Genomic DNA, 24,847 nt, shown 5'->3' on the forward strand with positions numbered 1-24,847 from the left:
GTGTGTGTGTAAATGTCCATGAAACGCTCAATCCCGCCGACTTCCTTGAGTTCAGCCCTTTGGCCCCTTGAAGTCATAACGAGGCCACAAAAGTCACCGGGACTACCGGGCACACCAACCGGGCAGCTTCCGGGATTCCTGCGACATGCCCGAACATGTTCGGAGTCTGGGACTTTTCGGGAGACGCTTTCCCCGGGGCGCTTCATCCAAACGCAAATCCCCCGGAATAAGTGCGCTTTTGGGTCGGGGCGTTGTTTTCAGGCTCGACGGAGCTCACGGCGCCGGGCTTTCAACACGCTGCAACGGCTCTCTGGAGGGGAATGGAGGGCGACGGTGCGCCCAGCTCGCTGCTGCACTTCGCGTAGTCCATTAATACGGAATTGACAATGAGCCGCCGAGGGCCGCTTCCCCGCTCGAGTCTCGCTTTCTTACACGGTAGAAAGTCCGGCTCCGCGGCCGCCTTGCCCCGTCTTTTCCTCGTGTGCTGCGCCGGGCCGGCGGGGCGCACGTTTTCCTTGTTTCCCGCGGCGCGGCGCGCGACCTCCTCTCCGGGGAAAGCGCGAGGCTGTCCGGGAACAACAGAAGCGGGACGCTGGAGCTCCGGCGCGGCAGCCGGCTCTGTAGTCACCTCAGCCGCCGTGTGGTGGTGGTGGTGTTGTTGTTGTTGTTGTTGTTGTTGTTGTTCGCATTCCGACGCAACACTTTCTGCTGTCGTCTGAGCCGCGTGGTAGATGTCCCGGGCGGATTTCATTACCAGAGTGAGCAGGAGGCTCCGGTGGAGACGGAGACCCCCTCGCTGGGTGCGGGAGCTGTACAGTTTCCCCAAAGCCACGACCATTATCCTCTTGGCCTCAGCGCTGACCTCCATGTCAAAGCTTGTTTTGAAACCGGTCCAGGATAAAACAATCAAGCGGGGGGAGGGTTGAAGTTTGCGTATTCCGTCTCTCCCCCTCTGACTTCGGACGCACACTGGCTGCTGACAAATACTTATCACCTCGCCGACGTCACTCACTTTAGCGTCACGCGACAGACCCCGCCCATCGGCCCCACAATTAGACTGCTATTTCAAACAGCCGCGCAACAGCTGGTTTGACAACCGTGTTTGCTTTTATAATTACTTCCACTATCAACTTTAAACTGTTTATCTGTAAACTCAAATCAAAAGAATTTTTTTATTTATTTTTTTTAAGCGTGTTGACACAACTAGAACTCACTAGAATGACCCATTGCATAGTCTGTCCAGTATAATCATCAACTCTCACCACAAACAGTGTAAATAGGCAGAAACGCAGCATAGAAAACAGTTGTAGTTGGATATTTCTTTATAGCAGCTGCTGTACACTGCTGCTATGAATTCTCTCTTAAGTGCATTGTTCCATTTTTTTTTATTATTTTTTTTTTTTTTTTTAAACACAGGGCTACCAAAGAACCATCGCATGATGACAATTTGTGATGTATCCATCATTTATTTTTGTTATATTTTATCAGCCAATTTCTTTTAGAAAATGACTTCAACAATGCTTGTAAAACTATGGTTTATAAACTCTTTCACAATACACGTTCCATAAACAGGTCATTACAGACAGCTTTGGAGTTTGGACTTTGTAGTCTCCCTACCTAGACTATCTCAGTAGTTTTCCAAAGCTAGATCAAACACACACCTCTCTAAGCAAAGGGTATACGCTTGGCTTTTGCTGTAGTAGCTGAAGCTTTGTAATTGCACTTTTGAACCCAGAGGTTCATACATATATATGCGTGGACGGCACACACCGGAGCAAGGGAAAGCCATAACCTTTGTGAGTAAGGATTCAAAGTTATGGCCACAAAGATTGTGAAGGGGAGCATTAATTGTACATTAATATAATTGTGCCATAAAGTGCAAACCAATGAGTGACGTCAATGTTGATTGCCGCTTGGTTGGGCTCCTGATTTGATCCACCTTTTTTTTTTGTTTTTTTTTTGTACAATGACCTTCCTCCCCTCTTGAAACGCAAATGCCACTCAAAGGCTTGTTGGTAGTTTGATAGCTATTATTACTATGTAATTCACATGCTTACCATGTGAAACCAGTGTAGGCTATTATCTCTTACTGGTCCTCCAAAAAAAAAAAGTGCAATCACTTCGTGGAACAGTTTAAAAGTTTGCATTTTTAAGCAGGCATGTTTAGGTCTTAAAGGTGATATGTTTAAATAGTATTCATAAATGTTACAATTAGTTTTATTTGTGTATTTGTTTGATAAATCAGACGCTGCAGCTGAAAAAGTCTGATTTATATAAGTTTGTTCTGTCTCATTTTAGCCTTCCTTACACAGTGAATACCTTTCCACTCGTCTAGTTATCCGGAACAGATTGGCTATAACAGTCCTGAATTCCCTTCCAGTTTCACCCATCCCCCAGTGAGCTGCTTCCTTTTGCAGTAAAAAAAAAAAAAAAAAAAAAACAGAAAAGGGAGGGAGGGAGGGAGGAGGGGGTGGAGGTGAAGACAGATGCCCATATTAAGCACATCCTGCTCTCCTGGTCACGCAGAGGAAAACCCATGACGTGAGTGGGAGCCCTGGTTTCCTGAAGCCATTTAAAGTAATAGCAGGGAGGATTGCGTCAGGGCCTGCTACTTCCCGAGGACCATATTTGGGCAATGGTATGCATTCCACCAGGTTGTATGGTGGTCACAGACTGCACAACATGTCCTACTTCACTGACTTTGAGAACCGGGTACATTAAACATAAATATGGCATACATATGACTTGAAATGTTACCCAGTATTTGTTTAAAAATGCTTTCGTAGCAGATTTAGTTCTGGAGGACTAAATCGAGCTGCCCTGTACTTTCAGAGGAACGTGTGGAATGCAGGTGATTGTTCCTTTTATGACTACAGTTTAGCAAAACATCAGTTGTCTGGGATTACAAGTCAATGTTTGCATTTAAAATTAAAAAAAAAAAAACATGCCATAGGAATGCATTAGAATAGGCACAATGTCAAAGAAAGTAAAGGGAAATTTAAATGTTGACACCAACAAATAATGAATTATCAACTATCCCCTTATTTTTCATTAATTGAAGGCCTCTTTTGAAGATACACTTTTGATTTTGTTTATACATCCAACAGTATTTATGTGTCGTCGTTTCTTTCTTTTGTTTTCTGTTTGTTATTATATCTTCTTTCAAGGGTAGCTACAAACTACAGTTTCAAAAGATCAATAGGTAGTATTGATCTTTAGAAACTGTAGTTTGTGGTTAATTTTCTAATCAAAAAAGATAGAGGGAAACTTGTTTTTGAGGGCTGTAACAAAATGTCAGTCCAGTTTTAGATTAAATAGTGCCCTCTTGTGGTTACTTTATGGACCTGAACCAAAATGGAAGCGATGGGCGCTATTAACAATTCAAAACAAAATATACATTACAAATGGTAACTATTTGACTATTTGAGTAAAAAGGTTGACTCTGAAAATTGTTTGTTTGTGTGTGTGTGTGTGTGTGTGTGTGTGGGGGGGGGGGGGCCGGACCTTTATTTGTCTCTAATTAAAGGCAACCCCCCCCCCACCCCCGGACCACAAGGGGTTGAACTGGGTTGCTGAGAGCAAATGCACCCTAACTATTCGGCCAGCAGGTCACTCCAAATCCCAGAATATCTTATTTGTCTGAGTTTGTATGGACTTCAAGTTTGTTAAAAGTGTTTTTTTCACCATCCAGTTCCGGAGCTGAGAATTCCAGGCATCAGTGATTCATATTCTTCATTAACTCAGTGAGTGTGCTTTAAAGATAGTAAATCAGCAAAATATACATTGGACAAGTTGTTGACAGACAACCTGAGGTGGAAGAGAAATTAAATTTAAAGTCAATGAGGATTTCATGCGTAAAATAATCTACATGATCAAAATGTTATTTTTTTCCCCCTTAGTCGGACATTTACAGGTTACATTTTTCAGTCTCTTTCTGTGGTTCCATGACAGTGCCTGATGTAAGCATGTGTCAACAGGGTTTTTATCATTTCTCTCACTGGCTGAAGGGGGAGACAAAAATGCTGCACTGCAGTTTAACGGATGTTTTATATTAATAATCAAAACCTGCAAAGTGATAAGTAACAAAAGCCATCAAATAATTGTAGTGGAGTAAAAAGTTTAGTATTGGCCTCTGAAATGTAGTGCAGTAACAGTATAAAGAATCAAATAAATACTCAAGTAAAAGCACTACAGCACTAATGTCAATATACTTACTTTCCACATGTCAAAATGTTACAAAGCTTCATTCTGAATAAGTTGATTAATTACATCACAGACTAAATTTTGATGATAATTTTGTCCAGTTGAAGCACCATAAATAAAATGTACCAAACCAGTTCTGCATTTAAGTCCTTAAATAAGAGTAAACTGACAATAGCACATGTTTAAAGTGGTGCCAAAGCATCTGATAATGAGATATTGATATATTATGTGGTATTTTCTGATAGATATTTGCTTTGCGCAACAAGTAAAAATGCTATTTTATACCCATATAGTAGATGGGCATGTTTAAGTTAATACAGCATATAAACCTGTATTTCACTGTAACTCTTTCACAGATTAGAAAATGACACATGCCAGTGATTTATGGCCTTATAAAGCAAGTATTTTCCAAGCATGCAAAATACTGTATACATCTAGTGTGAAAGTAAAACTATATGCAAATGAAAAAGCAGAAACAACTGTGCGAGATAGGTTCATAAAGCATGACAAAAAGGGTCATACGTGGCAGATTCCAGGTGGGAAGTTTGCATAAAGAGGAACATTCAAGATTGGGCATGCATGTATTTTTATGATGAAAATGTCTTACAGTAAATTACATTTAACCATTAGAGCATTTAACAGTACATGTTTGAAAGACTGACTTTAACATTTAGAGATTACTAAAAATGTTGAGCCAATAAATGACCCAAATTGACCTTCGTTTCTCCCCCCCAAAGGCATTAGTCATTTACCCATTTCTTAATAAAATTCTGGTCTCTGTGAATCAATTGTAAACCACCACAAAATATTTTATTTTTACCTAATATCATGACATTTTTCTATGAAAGAATCTAGTAAACATAAACCATAGGAACTACTTCTAGTCTCGTCACATCTTGGCAAAATGACCAGGCAATAAACAGGGAGACATTCAATGAGCAGATGAAAAAGCAGATTGAAAAAAAAAAAAGAAAGAAAGAAAAAAAAAGGAGTCCGAGAGAAATTGTTACAAATCTTTTATTAAGATATTCATTATTTAATCCATTTTGACATTTTCTCTGTATGATTTGTATTTATTTATTTTACAGTCGTTAATGTGCAATTACCTTTGATAATGTTGGGTCACAGTTACAGGGCTTTCACAAAGTTATTGGCACTTGGAACACAGAAAGAAGAGGATGAGCAGTACAGGAGGTAAAGGAGGTCCACTGGTGCTACAGGGTTACAGAGGGCAAGGAGCAGGGGCAAAGACGCGGGCAGACCAATTACTGCACAGGCTGTGAAGAAGCGCCATTTCTGGGTAAATATATACCTCATGCTGCGAGTGCACAACAAACAATCTATGTGTGCGTCTATATATAATATACAGTATTTATCTATACATGTATATAATCATATTTATATATGTACTGTTAAGTGACAAAAGGTTCCCCATGCCGTGCCACTCCTTATCCGTTCAAGTGTGTAGGTCTACATGTTTTGTGAAGTGTAAACACATATGTCGAAAGATAAGACAAATTACTGCTGGACAAAAAAAAAAAAAAAAAAAAAAGCATGAAACCTTTCCGTTCTCAAATGAAAACAAAGTAACACAGCCACACTCACACCGACTGAAGACGAAGCACTGTGAGCGGGAGACTTTTTGGACGTCAGAGAGCTTAACATTTACAATAGTTGGCCCTGAAAACCCCTGACATGCAGCGTAATCATACTTATTTCCCTTTAACTTCTTCAACTGATGGCAACATAGGCCCTAAACCAGTGTTTATGAATAGTATAAACTTGCAACAGCAGGGTATTCTGTCTGGGTCAATGATGCAGTGTGGACATTTCTGTACTTGTGCTGGGCTGCTGTGACCAAAGATGGCTTCCTTATATAGATATATATCTATCTATCTATCTATCTATCTTATCGGGTGATAAGATAGATAGATAGTTACTTTATTAATCCCACAAGGGGAAATTTTTTTAATTCAGCCTTTATAGAGTACAAGTCGCCCAGTAAGTCACAGATTAACTGTAAGAAATTATTTACAATTATTGTTGTTTCTCGCTTTAAAAGCTTAAGTTTTCATCTTAAAAACTTTTATTTTTTTGTGGGAGACTACATTTATTTTTTTGAACCGACATCTTCTGTGTAACATCATGTGATATCAGTCTGGTTACTTAAACACACCTGGCAAAGTCCAACTTTTCTATTGTCATGTTTAAAAAAAATAAAATAAAAAAAAAGTGGGACAAAAAACTCTAAAGCTAGTAAACAAATTAAAGATGCATATTACTGTTCACATTGAACTACCTAAACCACTGCTTTGCCTCACTCTGAAACCCATGAATAAACTTGTGGGAAGTGAAACATGACACCAGCTGCATGAAGGAGAGGAGGCACAACAGTCTTCAAAGATACTGGAGAGGTATGTGGGGGAGGGGTGCTCATGTGGCATCTACAGTCAAATGCAAAACTGAGGTTTTTTTTGTTATTAGCCTTACTGAATACTCACAAGGTACTGCATCTTTGTTCTGCCCATACATCTCCCAGTAAAACCATCTAAATCAAGTCATCCTGTAGTTTTAAACAATAGTCAAAATAGGTTTCTCTTTTAAGTATCTATCATGCTTCTATTTTTTTTTTTTTTTTTTTTTTTTTTTTTTTTTTAGCAAGACAGTGCAGCCTCAACTGCCTTGACTAAGAAGCTTGTATTTCATCCTGTTTTTTTTTGTTGTTGTTTTTTTTACACTGTACCTCTCCTCAGAAAAATAGAACCTTTTTTTTTTTTTTAGAAATGTCTTTCCTGAAGAAGAAGAAGAAGAAAGTAATCAGACGTACGTCAGAGCATTTCAGGTTGGGAACACATTCCAAGTCCGATCCTGACCACTTTTACCCAACTCTAACAGGAATAATGAATCCCGTGTACTGACCTCCGTCCTACAGGTCGACATGCATTCAAAAGGTCTCTAGCAAACACAAACTCTCACATAAAACCAAAGGTCAGTTGTTGACGTATCTCAATCAGACACATCGAGCAACAGAAAGGAAGAACACTTGGGATTTAACTCAACAGTCTTCTTGATTATTTACAGTAGGAGTTTGTGCCACCTTTAGACAAGAAACACAGGCAGGCAAAGGGGGTGGGGGTATCACAAATTCCACTTTAGGGGGTTTGATTGCTACACAACATTTCTCAAAAAGGTGCATGAACCACTGGCTCTTCTCATTAAGGTGCAGAAACCACCACTCTACTGCTCGTGGAAGGTGCAAAATCTCTTCAAACGCCAAAATGAAATCCATTTTTAATGTCCTGATTAAAGAGGTGGTGCATCAGACACATGAATAAACTACATACCAAAAGACACATCTGCACAACACAGACTTGCCTTCTTGACCAAAGAACTACATCACACACGGATAGTACCATAAAACCTGTTTGTTTCAAGCAATATTGCCTCCTTGTGACATCTCTGTGCCCACCAGCTTCTGCGTAATGATTTCAATTAAAAGGCACATTCCAATATCCCACAATAATTTCCTGTGACTTTTGCATTTGCACAAAATCCCCTTTCAATAACATCAGAACAAAGACAAAACTAGCCGAGTTGTCAGATCAATATAACCTTTAAATTTCTCCAAGTCATTTTCAAAATTGTGGGCCATCGCTGTATCAAAGGAGGCAAACGTTGCAGGTTCACAACCTAACAATAAATGGTAATCATAGACACAGTCGAGCCAGCAGAGGCATTCGTATTATTGTTCCTTTTAAGCTTTTGATCACAAGATGAAAATGTGTCAAATTTAGCAGTTCAACTGCTCGTTCCATCACTTCCACTGTAAAATAAAGATAAAAATAAATGACTGAGGCTCCTATGATAAGACTGCTTTATTATACTCCTGCAAAAATAGCACTTTTCCCTATTTGACAAGACCTCTTTCAATAAAAGCGGAATATCGAGATTTTAAAACAATCCCTCTCACTCTGTTTCGCTCACACCATCCGAGGCATGGGCAGTTGTATAAATATAGTTTGTCTTCTAAAAATATGACCATCTCTGATTACCTGTTGCCCTTCGATTTTCTTTACAATCATCTTAATAAAACGCTCTCCGCTTCTCTCTGGATCACTTTTCCGTTCATAGACAGAGGAACATGCTCAAAATTTTGAAAACAAAAAACGATGAGAGACATTTCTATAAGACGACGCACAGTGAAACACTCAAGCGAGATTCTCTGGTCTCAAGAAAGGTGAGGTGGGTTGAAGAATACTTGCAGGGGGACGATGCAAAGGGAGGAAGAACAGGTAGTGTTAATTTGTTTTAATAAGGTATCTATTTAGATTTAGTTCCTTTCCCGAGGCTGGAATACAAGTTGTCAGGCTTGCATAGAGAAAAATGCCACCGACACTTACATTCAATAAACCCCTGTAATTTTAGCCTGTCCATCCAGCCGTCCCTTCCTCCTCAGGCTGCACCGGTAACTCCCCACCACCACCTGCACCTCAGGGAATGTATTTAATATGCAACAGTGGATGCGCTTACACACCTTCAAAAGACAAGGGGAGGCAGAGGGCAGTTAGGAGACAACCGAAGACCCTCTTACCTTCTCCCTTTCCTCGACAAACTCCATTATACAGTCATAAAGCAAAAATTTAGGTTTTCACATCCTGGTTACATCAGGGTAACAACCGTTGACCCTAGCAGTGTAGTATAGACAGTCAAGATGTGAGAGATCAGCGTGGGCCAAAGAGTGAGGAGGCAAGCACAACTGGGGAATATTGGTATGTGCGTCACCAAATTTCGACCTTCCCCCCCCCCCCGGACACAATGTTCAAAATAACGGTCCTCCGTCCCCGCCCACCCCGTGTAGCGATTCACCTGAAGAGCCACCTGACTCCAAGCCGGCACCACCGGTGGCCTCCAGCGAGGCGGGGTCAAAGGTAGCATCCGCCCCCAGGGTGTCATCCTCTGTCTTGACGCCGTCGGGGAGGAAAGCAGTGTAGGCGTCGCTCTCGGCCATCAGCAGCTTTAGCTTGGGTATCCAGCTCTTACGGACCACACGTCGGGCGTTGGTGCACATGTCCGCAGCGATGGCGTTCATCTCGCTCTCTTTGAAGCTGGTGGCAAAGTTCTGGCAATAAACTGGCATGAGGAAGAGAAACACACAGTCAGCAGTCTTTTTATGTAAAACTCACACACATAAACATTGTTAGAGTATCGATACAGTGAAGGTCAAAACATCCAAGTAAAGCGACAACAGTTTTGAGTGCGAGGGGACCTTGAACAAATTTGAGATGTCAAAGTTCCTCTTCCGTGCAGCAGAGGAAGAAGCACCGAGTCCCAAATCTGGACTGAATTGTGTCAATGTTGGTATAACATGCAATAATTTTGCTTGTAAAATTTGTAATAATCTGTATCCTCACAAAGGTCCTCCGTTTCTACATAGTTTAGCTGAAAACGACCAAGTTAAAGGACTAGTTAAACATTTCGGGAAATACTCTTCTTAACTTTCTGGCAGTTATGTGAGAAGATCAACATTACTCTGTTATCTGCCTGTTAAATACAAAGCTACAGCCAGTTGGCTTAGCTTGGAACAAAAACTGGAACCAGGGCAAATGGCTAGCCTGTGTTTGCCCAGGAGTAAACGAACTGGCCTTTGACATTGGTGAGCCAGTCTTCCTATCAAATTCTGCTTGAAGACAAGAATATCTCCCGCAATCTTAAACTTAAACCTGAAGTTAGTTTCATAAATGAACATGTACAAGAATTGGTAATACTTGCTGCCGACCCCGATACCGAGTTTGTGATTGAAAATGGAAGCCAAAAACGTAAGCTTAACCTTCCCTGAGCTATAAGAAATAGTCCTAAATATCTGAACAAATATTCACCTCGTTATACAGAACATATGAATCTAAATAATACAGTATTTTCACGAAGATCTGTCTGCTGTCAACGCTTAAGTTTCAGGGTGAATGTTGCTATCTGGTGGTCTAGTTATTAGTTATTATCTCATGCTAATCATAAGGCTGCAAAAAGTGGCCACTGTCATGTGGTTGAGCCAATCAGAAATTCAGCAGCGATGTGATTTACAGTATGAATTCATGCTGGGAATATGAACAATACAAACACATGTGCACTCGCTTCTTTCTGTACCCAACACCACAAGCAAATGAGTAAATGGTTCGCATGCTTTGTGGTCAAACACCCGCAGACGGACAAAACATGTGCGCTCACATTTGACCGCGTGGAGCACTCTGTTGTCCAGGGGCTTGCGGCTCGGGTCGTTGGTGGACGAGCGGATGCCTGTTCCACAGCTGTTGGCCAGAGTGTTCCTGATGCATCAAAATAAGACAGAGTTGCACAGAACAGAGGAAAACAAAAATAGTTGTTTTATCCCTCTTATGCCCGCAGATGAAAAAAAAAAAAAAAAAAATACTTGAATTTCTATATTAAAACTACGCCTCTTTCTAACTTTACATGAAACACTTGCATAAATAGATCCAGACTCGGAGACGGAAGGAACAAACCTGTCAAAGAAGGCAGCCAGCAGCCTCCTCAGCAGCACCTTGTGTCTGGTCCCTGCGCTCACATGACAGTTCATTAGCTGGGCTCGTGATATATACACAGAAGTACCTGCAAAGAACGCATAGGCCAAGAGTATCAACAATCCACAAACAAACAAGACTTATTTATCGTCTCAATTTACCGTGACCACATTTTGTGGGTCATATACAGCAATGACAAAGTGTTTAATTTACTGGAATAGAGAGTTTGTGTATGTATATGTATAAAACTGCAGTTGTAGGTGCATTTATTTGTATATTTATTAATGTCTTGTTTTTATCTTAGTTGTTTTTTTCACTTCACTGCTCCTGAACTGTCTGTTGAGTTGCCAACTCAATTTCATCGTACTTTTTTACAATGATAATAAACTGCCTTATGTCCTTATGTCCCTAGGTGTGGATAGAGGACGTTGTGCTCTACTTACACATCATAGCTCAGGGTTTGCTTTTGCCTCTTTGCCATCTTAAATTTCTTTTTCTGTTAGTTTTTCTTCTGAGTTTTCAATGTGATTTATATTTAAACTTTTTCTAACTTGAATTTGCGACTAAATAACAAATCGTATAAAAGTATTCTTTATATTTTACCATCAAACTGCCCAACAATGCTCGTTTGGCACGTGTTTAGTTCATTCATGTCTTTTTCTTTCTCTCTTTTTCCTCTGTCACAGTCACACGGCATGTAAAGTGAAAGGTGTAACCCGGGCTGGGTTGTTAACACAGGCATTTTCACAGGATGTCCTTTACATAAACACACTGAGTAATATAGCACTGCAAGCCAGTGCGGAGCCCCTGTCATTTAAGGACAGCTGCCTCTAAATACAGTATGTGTATACATACCAGTGCCATTTGCCTCCCTCTTTTTATGTCTTGAATTAAGTAATCATGATACTGTATGTTGCTGCATGATCATTTTATTATTAATATTATTATTAACGCCAAAGTTCCTTCACTAATAAAATGAATAATACAATATACAATCATTCACTTAAAGATCATACCTGATAAATGGAGTGGAATAACGAAATGAAATAAACATATTGTTAATTCGTTAATGTGCTAAGATGAACCGAAATCCTTTTTCAAAAGAAAACTTTTGAGAAATGGTGAAGAACATGTAACTGATTCAACAAGCCTCAGATTTTTCAGCCAGTTTCCTTTTACTGTAAGGAGTAACAATTCAGCAGTATATCTGATGAAAAATGATGTGCTTTAAAGGTTTAGTGTGCAGAGTTTAGGAGGGTGTATTGTCAGAAATTGAATATAATGTTCATAACTATGTCTATATAGTTAGGTCAGGTGTATAACCCACTGAACCCAATAATCTTGTTTTTGTTTTCTTTATGAGCCCTTCATATCTATAAGGGGAGCAGGTCCTCTTTTACGGAGCCCGCCATGTTATATCGTCATGTTTCTACAGTGGCCCAGAAGGGATAAATCAAACACTGACTGTAGAGAGAGCCTTTACGTTCTTTGGAAGTTTCACAGCCACGGTTGATTCTCTTAAACTCTTGTAATAGGGAAGATGAGGCGAGGTGTGCTCAGTTGGTTGGAATCTGCAACCTCACCACTAGATGCCACTAAATATTTCACACCGCTCCTTAAAAGTATTTCTTAAAACATTAAAATCAAGCAAGGTAAAACAGGAGTAATACGATCTTCTACTACATGCAGCTGCTTTTAAACAAAGTGAGAGCATTATATCGTTTTTGGTTTCACCCTGAATTTGATAAGTTACAATAATATGATATAAAAGCCTCTATGAATTTTCTAAGTTAGGTCAAGAGAGAAAAGAGTTGATACTTGGGATGCTCTTCAGCTGATAAAAACAGAATCAAACTGCTGTTGTTAGTTGCTTCATTGTCAAACATCAAATCTTGGTTTCTGTCGGTAGGTTTGACATTTGTAGACAGGGAGCCAAGAAAATGTTGTTAAATTTGGCCAGACTTGGGAGGACCAAAAAAAAAATATTTCAAAGTTCTTTTCATGTATTTGGAAAAAGTTTTGGATATCTGTCACTTTATTCCTGTAAATCTAGGTCTCATTCTCATTAAGCGCGCGCACACACGCACACACACACACACACACACACGCACACACACACACACAGAAACACACAAACATACCTGAGACTAACTCTATTTTCTCAGCAGGGTCTCCTTCCTCGTACAATTTGGGATGACTGCGGTTGCCTATCTGAGCGATGAGTTCTGCAGGGAGACACGTAAGATCTCGGCCTCGCATCCGACCCCGTGTCTCTGTGTGGTCTGGTAGAGCCTCAACACGCTCACCGGCTGCTGGAGAAACACAATACCCCAACATTACAATAAACCAACATCATGTTTAAACACAGAAAAAATGTTGGACTCTACAGTACAATGTCTGCACTAACCAGAAATACAACTACAAATCTCAGCAGAAAAGACAAAAGAATGATTTTTCAGAAAAGTAAAGCCGGGTAAAAACCTTGGACCACGTGACATTGTCTGATTGTTGCAGCTGCGTTATTGTGTATTATTTTGTCTTGAGTCCATTACCTGCAGCTCCCATGTTGAGCATACTGTACATGGTGTACATGTTGCAGATTTGCCTATACTGCTCTTCAGCACATTCATCTGTCCCCTCTTCTTCCTCTTCATCATCATGGTAGCTGATGGGTGAGTCACTAGCGTAGGTACTCAGGGTGCCGGGGCTGGCGCCCTCTGACAAGCCGAGCGCTGCTGCAGAGCTCCCGTTGGTGCCGACGCTGCCGCTGATCCCGCCGCTGGCCACCATGCCCGCCAGGCTGGTGGTGGTGACACCCATACTCATGGCCAGTCCGAGGGCTCCGGGGCTCTGGATAGCACTGCCCCGCACTGCCTCCTGGGAGTAACGGGCTGCCTTCCTTGCCCCTCCTCCTCCGCCCGAGCCTGCGCCACCTCCATCTCGGCTGCTGCCGCCCTCCCACAGCCGCTTGGCTACGGGGGTGCAAACCACAGAGTAAGGAGCGGCTGCTTCTGGTTGACTAGCTGGCTGCTCCGTCTTCACTCGGGACACCAGAGGGAGCGGCGTGAGGCAGGAGGCAGGTCGGGCTGCACCGTTACTGGTCTGCGTTACAGGACTCTGGGGCTCTGAAGATGGAGCGTCTTCCGTATGAAGACCCTGGGAGTCACAACTGGGGGAGGATACCTAGAGGTGAACATGTACAGAAAGTCTGCTTCAACATACATGACCACTTTGATGAACCAGGGGAAATATGCTTACTATTAAGGTCAACACAGGCAGGCAGGTAGTTTTGATTTGGCTTGAATCACTGAGATCTTTGCCACTAAGACTTCAACACCAATTGATGTCAACGGCGTCAGGTTTGTGTGTTCGTAGCACTTAAAGCACTGAAAACTTAAAACACCAAAATCTCAAGTTTTTAAAAAAAAAAAATGTATTTATTTATCTCTTTTCAATCTATCCCAACTTTTCTGCTACTTTATTTGCTTTTACTTTGCTGGTTGGAAATGTTTCCACTCAAAAACGATTTAGCTTTACCTTAAGGAAGAATTCAGTGCCTTTTTCCATTATCTGTTGGATCTGCAGGAAGCCGGCAGTGTACATGAGGAGAAATTGGTCGCCCACTGTCATGCTGAGACGGCCTGTGTAGCAGAAAGCCAGAATCTGCTGGAAGCTCTGGGGCTGCACGGCCGGTGGGAGCTCCACTACGGCTGGGCTCGTCTCATTGCCGCTACCGCCTCCGACATTGCTGCTGCTACTGCTGAAAAGGTCCCGGAAATAAGAACTGCTAGCAGCTAGAACAGCTCGATGAGCCTAAAGGAAGAGATACAAAGTATCCTATTAGAACCTTTGAAAATATGACATGTACAATTTTAGGCAGTATCAATTATCCCAAACGTATAAAGTGATTTATTTAGGGCTAGATATGATTCAAATTTACCTTAGCCTTATTAAGTATTGGTCAAAACTAAAACTAGACTTTTTGGAGAGCTTATTTCCCACACTATTCTTGAAACAAAAAAAAACATTTCTTAATTTCTTTTATTTAAAGGAATAACATATACCTTTCTCATAAATCTCTGATGGTGTCTTTCAAGGGAACAAAAATAAAATCAAGTTTAAACTTGACAGAAGTATAAATCAACCTAAGTAACAAAGTTGACGATATTGTCCCAGCTATTGGATAATTAAATTCACTCAGTATGTAAGTATTGATTATTATTCTATGCCCAGCCATTATTTGTGGGTTTCAAAGGTCTTCAATATGGTATGAATACTTAATGATCTTGAAAAGAAAGTCACACTGTTATGACCCTAGGTCATAAGAGCGATAGTATTTAATTATTCTGTGTGCTTTTCTCCTTCCCTGCATGAGGGTGGTGCTGTTCACCTTATTCACTGATTTTCCAAGTATGTTAAATTGCAGATGGGCTCTGGTGATCTGATGGCACCTACTTTAAAATGCCGGTTTACTCCTTTATCGTGTCCCAACCCGACCATGACGTGACCACCAATCTGGTCTTAGTGTGATAATTGTTATATATATTGTAAATAACTTCTAAAAAAGCAGTCCTGCTCTCTGTAGGGGTGACTAACCCTTACTGATGACAACTCTATTCTCAGGTTTAAGTGAGGGAGGTAGGTAAGCTTCTCTCCTTTTCTTTTGTTTGGAGGTAAGTTAGTGGGTTCCTATTTTGGCGGGTTTTGTTTCTTGTTGTTTCTTCTTGCTGTGCTCTCCCCACGGCCTATTCTACCACCGTCTGATGAATAAATCAATGCTGTTTGGACTGAATCTGCTGTGACACTGGTCATCCTTGAGAGTGGGGAAGAAAGAGAGTCACTTTATGCTGTTCTGAGGTTTTCCAGTTCGCCGGGCATAACGATACTCAAAGAGATCGATCGCTTACTGTTGGAGGTATTGAAATGTAGGGCCTATAAATGATGGTACTTGGCAGATAGGGTTAGGGATGAACCTGATTAGGCAAATTTTAGCATTAAAATGTAACACCATTATAAGAGTTGCATAGGACAGAAAACATACTGAAAAATATTGGACAAACTACATTAATCATCTTTGCATACAAACCAGCAAACAAATAGAGGAAATTTCCCCCCAAAAAAGTGTTTTCTTTTCCAAATGATTGACGCATTTAAGTATCGGTTTGCGTTAAATTAGAGTAAGGATAGACATCCAATCCATTACATGCCTTGGGAATTACATGCCATCAACGTAAAGAAACATCAACCTATACTTCATATACTGACATGAAAAAAAAAGTTACAAAAAGTTAGAAGTTACAACAACTGCCTCCACAACTGAACAGTCCTTCCTTTAAGAAATAATAAACTTTAATCCTCCTCGCAAAGTGCCACAGAACCAGTTATTTACCCCCGAGTCCTAACTCAGACTTTTAACCTAATTGCACGTGCCATTATGAAAACAGTTACAACTCGATGTCTCATCGTACCTTGAAGGCATGGCCCTTTACCACCACGGAGACGTCGCAGTAGAGGCCCTGCAGCCGCTGCTCATTCAGACACTCTAAAACGTTGTTGCCAAAGTTTGGAATCGCCATCTGGAGGGTCTGGGCCATGGTGCGCCTACGCACACCACCGAAAGGTCTTGTTGTGGAAAGAGAGAGACAAAGAGCACACAAAAAAAAGAAAAAAAAGAAAGGAGGTGAATAAAATATACCTCATCCACACATGTAGATCCACACACTTGTTATTTAAAAAAAGAGATATTAAGGGGCAGGTTATCCCCAGGCCTCATTGAGTTTGATGAGCCGGCAGGCTGGCTACGAGATAACTGTGGAGTAGCTCATTGAGTAACACTTAGATCCATGGTTACACTGCTTTATCCACAGCTATGAGCAAGATTGTGGTCCCAGGTGGGATAACTTGGACGGACCCATTCACAACAAGGACAAAGAGTGTTTTTATCTTGCGCTGATTCTTTGGTGTGAGGAGGAGGTGTAATATGACAAAGCTAGGTTAGAGACAGAAAGCTAAAACAGAGCAAGACCCACAGCAAAGCAGGTGAGGAATGTCAGACTCGTACACAATACGATACACAATAAAATGGCTGAGAGTCTTTTACTGGTCAAAACATGGATCCCGTTTAAAAAAAAAACAAAAAAAAAAAGACATTCCTGTGTTTTCCACTTCTGAGCACATGTATTACACACGTTTACCACATGTTGCTACATATGATAACATGAAGAAAATATGTGGGGAAGTTTTTACATGGGAATCTACATGGGCTTCACACGTTACACCACGAAAATGTTCCACAACCACATTTCCCGTGAGCAAAATATATGTTTCAGATGTGCACAATCACATGTGATCACGTGAGTTTTTACAAAAATTCATGTGGTTTTACTGGAAGGACCTAATGGAAGTCTATTTTGTACTGTTAGGCAAAATTATTCACGATAAAATGCCTCTATTTTAGAGAAATGTAGTCCAGACTATAAATTGTATCCTTTGGCAAACCCAGTTGACACAAGCCACAAATATTTCTTCACATAGTCCTACCGAGGGCTTTTGGCCGGCTCTCAAAACGTTGATATTTAGAACTAAGTTTTGTTGAAACTTCCATGGCTAATCTACGGTGCATTAATCCTATACGTCACTTCAGTGGCAGTAGCTGTTGTTGCCAGGGGCAGGCTCAGTAAAAGCCTTTTTTATTTTCTGTCTTCTGTGAGCTATAAAATCCTGTGTCCTCAGATAACTGGGTCATGTAGTTATTCTATGTGCAGAAGTGTCTGTGTGCTGTGTGTGTGTGTGTGTGTGTGTGTGTGTGTGTGTGTGTGTGTGTGTGGTCTAAACAAAAACCACATAGCATGTTTCCATTCACTTCAGTCAACAGTCAAAGGCAAACATACCCCGTTGCCCTGTACACTCGAAGATAGCTATAGTATGGCAGCCAATATCAAATTAAAGATAAACTCATGTCCCATCTGCTGTGAGTATGAACTGTGTGCAGGCTATGCTGCTTGATATTGTGAGAACAAAGACACTATGATTTTATAGCAGCTATTTTCTCTTATGTTTTAGTATCTGTATGTATAGATTAGCTCATTTTTGGTTCTGGGATTCACATGTATGTAAATGACTTCTGTTCCCTCAACCTTTAACAATGAGAGCAAAGAATACAATAGGTGCATTGAGCAGCCCACATGTCATCTGATTGCCCACAAATCTTTATTCAAAGCAGAGGATCAGTTAGAATTGTCATACACACACACACACACACGGATGAAGACACACGATACAAAAGTGTGCACACATAGCCAAAGCAGATGGTTTACCACGAAAGAAGGTTGCATGAGTGCATGCTGCACTTAAAAACACGCACATACTGACATATCAGCAAAACATAGTGTGTGATTCCACGAGAACAAACTGATTGAAGCCCACCCTGTGAGAGGCACACAACCAAACATTGGTGTGACTGACTGATGAGGGTTGGAGTGAGCCTGCCACCCCATCATATCCAAAGCCTTTCATTTGGGACCTCGCCAAGCTCCAGGGTAAAGAGAAATGCTCTCTTTGTCTCTGTCTCACTCAAGCTCCCTCTCCCTCATACTAAAACACAGATGCGCACACACAAACTCAAACAAACCCACAAAAGGCACACTGAGTCACACACAGGCATTAGACAATACTGCTTGTTTACAGTTTGGCGAGCCGCAGTATAAGCACACATGCGTGCACATAAAGACACGCAAACACTGGGCTGAGAGAGCTGGGTGTGTTTGCACAGTTTGCCCTGACAGTGAGAGAGAATGTGACTCTCTGTGTGTGTGTGTGTGTGTGTGTGTGTGTGTGTGTGTGTGTGTGTGTGTGTGTGTGTGTGTGTGTGTACACACGTGTGCCTTTATGAACCAAGGAAAGACAGTGAGGCCTGCAGAGATAAAAGGGATCATCTCAGGTCCTTGTTCCATTAAATATATAGTGCAGCAATGCGAACAAATCAAACTCACCCTGTGGCTCAGATCTCATACCAACCAGCCAGGAGAGGAAAGTAGGTCAAACATACTCGCAACATACTTAAGACCTTGGACTTTTCGGGGTAAGCCAGAGGAATATTTTGACTGCATTCAAAGGGCTTATGTTATGTTATGATGGGACAGCTTGCAACATATTTCAGAATTTATGGCCCACAGTGCTACTTTCCAGTTAATCCGGCATGGGCCTTCGATTGAAATGTGGATGATTACTGTGGAGTCATTGGTGCAGCTGGCACACAATGCAGTCCCTCTATAGGCATTTCCAGGTTTTCATGTGTCCATGCCTTCATAGCTTCAAGACATATACACAGGCCTGATTCTTTATTATTATCATTATTATTATTATTATTATTATTATATAACAGGGAGATCCCAAATATGACACCTTCTGAACTCAACTCCATATTTCTGGATCTTTACCCGTGCATGCCCCCACGTGTGCTCCTGAATATAGCTCTGTGCAGAGATGTTAGAAAGGGAAAGCATGTCAAGATAATGTTAACAGATATAATGGAGCTCTTTAACACACCGGGATGACCGCCCCGTGTTCCAGACCACGCGCAGGGAGGGATGGAGGGGGAGGTGGGGAGGGAGGTAGGAGGGGATGGGGAGGAAGGGAGGGGGGGGGGGGTGCACCGTGGACGTAGAAGGGGAAGACAGGATGGCAGCGGATAAACCCCAGTGACACCCGGCTGAGGGCGATGGTGTGTTTACGGTCAACGCGCCGTCAGATCACATTCAGGGGAAATAATTTCAACCAGTTCCAGTAGACTCTGCGCTCCCTCATGTGCCATGTTATCCCCCGTCCCCCCTCCCCCGTGGCTGTCAGCGTCTCAAATGTTTGATGCCCTCTTCCCATCCGCAGCAGGCCTATAGGAGGTGGCTAACGGCTAAGCTAACACCAAATATTTTGGGTTCGCCCCGGCGCACCATCCACCTCACGCACACTCAGCCCCAGCTTGCACAATGTCAAAGCATTTCCGCGACAGTCCCGCACTCCGAAGATAAACGAGACACTTACTGCCTGAGCGGACGAGGTAGCCGCGCTGCGACGCCGCCGGTTGTCAAGCCCCAAATGTTGCTTATTTAAATATTTTGGTGATGGGGGAAATCGCTCCCCCTGCCATTCTCCATTCTACCGACATCAACAGGTCATCCCAGGACACGCAGCAGCTGAGGGCGAGCCAGACGGAACCAGTGCGGCACGGAGCGGGGGGTGGGAGCACAACAAGGCACAATTCTTTGCAACCGGCGCTCGCACGGGCTGCTGTGCCAAAAAGCCCGACTGCCATTGCATTTTCGCATATTTTGTGAGCCCCAAATGAAGTTGACCGTGCGAAAACAAACAAGTGTGCACGTCTCTGCTGTGATAACGCCGGAATAGGCTGCAGAAAGTTTTTGGATTGTGCCAACCTGAACCCGTCCCCTGAGTCGCACACTTATTCCAAACTTTAATTGTCCCATATCTGCCGGACTGTTCCATCACCAACCCAAACCCACGGTGCAAATGTAATCCCACCAACCCCTGTCCTCTGCCGCCGCCGCCGCCGGTGGATCGTCGGGCGACCCCGACTGCACGTCTCGCACAACGGCGGACAAGACACTCACCCCCTCGCCGAGGAAGCTGATGCGGGAGCGTTGGTTCAAAGGAGGAGACGCGGCGCTCTCTCTCCCCGGTTTTCCTCGCTCCAGGCAGCCATTCAGTGTGAGCGAAACGGCGATAGCAGAGCCATCGAGGGCGGTACGGTAGTATCCCAGGGGATTGCGGAACACAGAGCCACTGATCGCACAGAACAGAAGAGGGGGAAGACGAGCATGACGCGCTCGTCATTCAATCGCATGATGGTTTCGAGCGCAGCCTCAATTTGGGGAGACCTATCCCACGGCGTGGACTGCTTGCGCATGGGCTCAGCAACGGCAGCAGCCTGCAAAAAGAGAAACCCGTCTATCTCTCTCTTGAGTCTCTCACGCGCTCTTTCTCCCCCCCCCCCTCTCTCTCTCTCTCCCTCTCTCTCTCTCTCCGCATATGAGCGATAGAGTTGGGAAAAGTAGGCCGCGCGCACGCGTGTACTTATTTAACTTGAGTGAACTCGGCGTGCACATATAAAGTTGGGATAAAGCCGCACCCTTATTGCTGGCTGTAAACAAGTCAAACCCCATGTGCACAATGCAGCGTTCTCTGACACCTATCATACCTACACACTGCATTGGCACAAGTGGCACACAATTTCTTCAAGCCACGCAGTCGCATTATTTATAGCATTGTTTAACGTGTCGTGGCCTCATGGACTCACTGAAGGCTAGACCTATCGACACAATTTAGCATACTAATCATTAATGTGCACATGCAATGTATTCTGTGACTCTTTTTTTTTTTTCTTCATCTGAGGCTGGAGGCACAGCAGATATTAAAACCATTATGCATATTTAATATACAAACAGTACACACAGAAACAGCAATTTCATCTGTGGATTTGGAGCTGGTTTTATGAATAAATGCATCAAAATATTAATGACACACTGCAGCAATGATACTGAATCTGCTGTATACGATGCTAAAATAAGAGCTTGTGACTGTTCTGGAACAGGAAACAGAAGCCAAACCTTGGTTATACTAAACTGTGCCCTGGGAAATCTGCTTAGCACTGTAAAATGTTACTTTTGTGTTCATGTGTATGTTAGACATTCAGATCTCTGACACATTTCTTTGCATATAGACAAAGAGGGGTACTCTATCATATATATTTCATGGGCAGAGGTTCCTGTTTGTTGAATTGCATATCCCTTTGAGAAAAAAAACTAATAAGAGCAATTACTGGGTTTTTTGGGGTTTTTTTATGTTTTAAAAAGTAACATGTTAACATTTCAAGAACAGCTTATTTCTTGTGTGTTTGCTGCAGGGCTTGTTCTTTTGGAATATGGAATTTGTATACCATAAAAATATCAGCTGCATGTGTTTTATACAGTATAACTGCATACGGCTTGATTTAATTCATAGATTTGGGCAAGTAGCTATGCCATCAATATATAGGGACTTGTACATTTTCCAAAATATAATTATTTTATTTTGAGTGTGATGTAATTTTCTGATCCCAAGCTGTGACCCAGCCATTCAAGTGATGTAATCTACACATTATATGTTTAATTTGATGTAAACTATTACTTTACGATTTAGTCATTACGACTTTCTTAATTTCGAATATCAAATAATATAGAAAATAAATGTGGACACCTGGACACCATGGCAAATGTTGGAGGACACAATTGGTCAGATCATGTATGCCTTGATAAGATGATGTGAATGAGGATGGGATGAAATAGTGGGGTAAGAAATACAGAAAAAAAAAAAAAAAAAAAAAACGTTGCTGACCACGTTCACAGCAGTGTATTGCTTAGCTTCCATGCCATTACAGATGTCTGCTGTTCCCCCCCCCCCTCTTTGACTCCATAGGGAGCTAAACCCTTCATACAAGCGGAAGGCAGAGAACGGGGGCCACATGGCCACAGGGCCGGGGTTGGCATAAAACAGCTAAGTACAGGAAGTGTTGATGACTAAAACGCACAAGATTTGTATAATAATTTATAATGAGATGAATATTACAATTTTAGAATAGTATCTAGACTAGCCATGACATGAGCAACTCTGGCTTCTGGCAGTTAGGCATCAAACAAAGCAGACAGTGGCCTGAAAAGTATATGGACAGTTTAAGTCTCAACAAAATCTCATTAGCTTCATAAAATATTCCCTAAAGTAAAATGAATACACCAGGTGGTCACTTGAAGAAGCTTGAGCATACTCCTCTAAATAACAACAAAAAGTACTTGGACAAGTTCGGATTGCCAAACTTAGTAGTTAAACACATTTCCCCTCAAATTGCTGTACTGGTGGCACCTGTGTAAACTAAGGGCAATTGACTTTAAACATCCACAATGAATTACCCTGGAAGTTAGGCAACTGTAAAAATGGCAAAGACCAGTGAAGTGAACTGTTTAAGTTGGGTATATTGCCATAAGGGTTAAAAATGGAGGACAGGCAGACACAGGAAGATTAGATGCATACAGGACTGTAAAATTGTCAGTGGAGATTGCTTCTCAAGAATTACCAAAATGATTTAGATCACAGGTCATTTGAAATAGGATCAGTACGTATGGGTACAGAGGGGAAGTGATACAGTGGAAATCCCTAATAAGCTCAAATAATAAAACAGATTGGATTACATTTGAACATGCACAAAACAATAGGTTTTGGAGCAGTGTTATTTTTGGATGAGTCCAAATTCAACTTACGTAGATCTGATAGTGTTGAGAAATCGGTAAAGAATTCCAACCTTGCTTTGCTAGCTCAAAGATAGAGCAAACCTTTTTCAAATTTCAATTAAATGAAATCCAGTGTCGTGTGTGTCATGCGTCATGTCTGTGGTGCATCATCTATAAAATAGACGCCTATTTATCATTTGTGACTGTGGCGGCGGGGTGTGGTTAGCTCAGCTACAGGGGGTGGAGAGTGGTAGGAGTGGTTCAGGGAACGGTGCCGGGCAGGTGTAATGAGCGCGGCTGAGCCGAATACGAACTGATGAGCACAGCTGAGCTGGATGTGAACTGATGAGCTCTCCCCCAATAAAGGGGAGCAGGGAGAAGAAGGAAGAGGAGGAGCGGTTGCACAAAGACATTGGTGTATGGGCCGGGCAAATAAAAGCATTTTACACCTGAACGTACGACTGAGCGTGTCATCTGTGTCCAGGAGAAACCCCGGTAGCACCAACCTTGCTACAGTGGCACCCAACATGGGGCATGAACACAGGTGAACAGCAGAGCGGAATGCCGACGCAGCCGATCGTCGTGTTAGGGCAGTCTCGGGACGATACTCTACGCTTTGCCTTTGACCAAGTGATAAGAATTGATGGTCAGCTGGTGCGCCCTGACGCAGCGCTGTCATGTCCGCACTTCTCGCTGATTAGGGACAGACTATATAGAGTGAGTCGTGACACTCAAACAGGTCAAGAAAACACCCAGTTGTTGGTGCCGAAAAGCCATCGGGAAATGATTTTCCAGGCGGCTCACTATAACCCGATGGCTGGCCACATGGGATATGATAAAACTCTGGACCGGATAATGGCCCGGTTTTACTGGCCAGGCATCCGGGGGGATGTGCGCCGTTGGTGTGCATCTTGCCCGGAGTGTCAGCTGGTAAACCAGCTGGCCATTCCGAGGGCGCCTTTACATCCTCTACCCTTGATGGAGGTCCCATTTGACCGTATTGGCATGGACCTCATCGGGCCATTTCACCGGAGTGCACGCGGATATCGCTTTGTGTTAGTCCTGGTGGATTACGCAACACGATATCCCTAGGCAGTGCCATTGCGCAGCATTTCGGCAAAGAGTGTTGCGCAGGCTCTGTTTCAGGTCATCTCCCGAGTCGGAATCCCGAAAGAGATTCTGACTGACCAGGGCACCCAGTTCATGTCACGAACACTGAGAGAACTTTATGGATTACTGGGCATTAAGTCTATTCAGACCAGTGTTTATCACCCACAGACTGACGTTCTTGTGGAGCGTCTGAATAAGACTTTAAAGTCCATGATTCGTAAATTTATACACTACGATGAACGTAATTGGGATAAATGGCTTGATCCTCTGTTGTTTGCAGTGTGGGAGGTCCCCCAGGCCTCGAAGGGATTTTCTCCCTTTGAACTACTGTTTGGCAGGAAACCACGAGGGGTGCTCGACCTGCTTAAGGAAAACTGGGAGGAGGGTCCGAGCTCCAGCAAAAGTGAAATTCAATACGTCCTGGACCTGCGAGCAAAACTCCACACACTGGGTCAGATGTCACGGGAGAATTTGCTCCAGGCCCAGGAGCGTCAACAATGGCTGTACAACAGAGGGGCCAAGCTGAGGCAATTCACACCGGGAGAAAAGGAACTTGTATTGCTTCCTTCTTCCAGCTCAAAACTCCTCGCCAAGTGGCAAGGGCCCTTTGTGGTCACACTATGAGTAGGGGACGTTGACTATGAGGTGGTGCGATCTGAGAGGGGTGGAGCTACACAGCTCTACCACCTCAACCTCTTAAAAGCATGGAGAGAGGCGGAGTCTGTT

At 42.6% G+C, this 24,847-nt stretch overlaps 2 protein-coding genes across 4 annotated transcripts; both read right to left on the reverse strand.

Annotated features, from left to right (window-relative positions):
• ier2a (immediate early response 2a) lies at positions 1-953 on the reverse strand. The gene has a single exon (XM_069701107.1). The coding sequence runs from the start codon at positions 866-868 to the stop codon at positions 290-292; it is 579 nt and encodes a 192-aa protein (XP_069557208.1). The 5' UTR covers positions 869-953; the 3' UTR covers positions 1-289.
• A 4,227-nt stretch (positions 954-5,180) lies between these two features.
• Positions 5,181-20,713, reverse strand: nacc1a (nucleus accumbens associated 1, BEN and BTB (POZ) domain containing a). Of its 3 annotated transcripts, none has more exons than XM_069701106.1 (8): positions 20,363-20,713; positions 16,205-16,358; positions 14,274-14,549; positions 13,289-13,919; positions 12,878-13,045; positions 10,719-10,824; positions 10,426-10,523; positions 5,181-9,333 (listed from the first exon to the last, which is right to left on the reverse strand). In XM_069701106.1, exons 2-8 carry the CDS (start codon positions 16,328-16,330, stop codon positions 9,023-9,025), a joined length of 1,716 nt encoding a protein of 571 aa, XP_069557207.1. In that variant the 5' UTR covers positions 16,331-16,358; positions 20,363-20,713; the 3' UTR covers positions 5,181-9,022. The 3 variants fall into 3 exon arrangements, with proteins under 3 accessions (XP_069557207.1, XP_069557204.1, XP_069557205.1); XM_069701103.1 differs by having other exon boundaries at positions 12,878-13,048; XM_069701104.1 differs by lacking the exon at positions 20,363-20,713 and adding an exon at positions 19,776-20,281 and having other exon boundaries at positions 12,878-13,048.
• Positions 20,714-24,847: the final 4,134 nt, after the last annotated feature.

Source organism: Brachyistius frenatus, unplaced genomic scaffold (assembly GCF_029030835.1).
Source record: "Brachyistius frenatus isolate BFR_SWC_R1_liver_20210118 unplaced genomic scaffold, ASM2903083v1 Contig_36, whole genome shotgun sequence".
NCBI classification, from domain to species: Eukaryota; Metazoa; Chordata; class Actinopteri; family Embiotocidae; genus Brachyistius; species Brachyistius frenatus.

What these genes read in the sequence shown, in the direction of transcription:
- ier2a (XM_069701107.1), bottom strand. Translation starts at nt 868, where the DNA reads ATGGAGGTCAGCGCTGAGGCCAAGAGGATAATGGTCGTGGCTTTGGGG.
- nacc1a (XM_069701103.1), bottom strand. Translation starts at nt 16,330, where the DNA reads ATGGCCCAGACCCTCCAGATGGCGATTCCAAACTTTGGCAACAACGTT. An exon ending in TAAAGGGCCATGCCTTCAAG is followed by an intron (nt 14,550 to 16,204) that starts GTACGATGAGAC and finishes CTCTTCCTTTAG; the next exon opens with GCTCATCGAGCTGTTCTAGC. An exon ending in GAAAATAGAGTTAGTCTCAG is followed by an intron (nt 10,825 to 12,877) that starts GTATGTTTGTGT and finishes CGTTCTTTGCAG; the next exon opens with GTACTTCTGTGTATATATCA.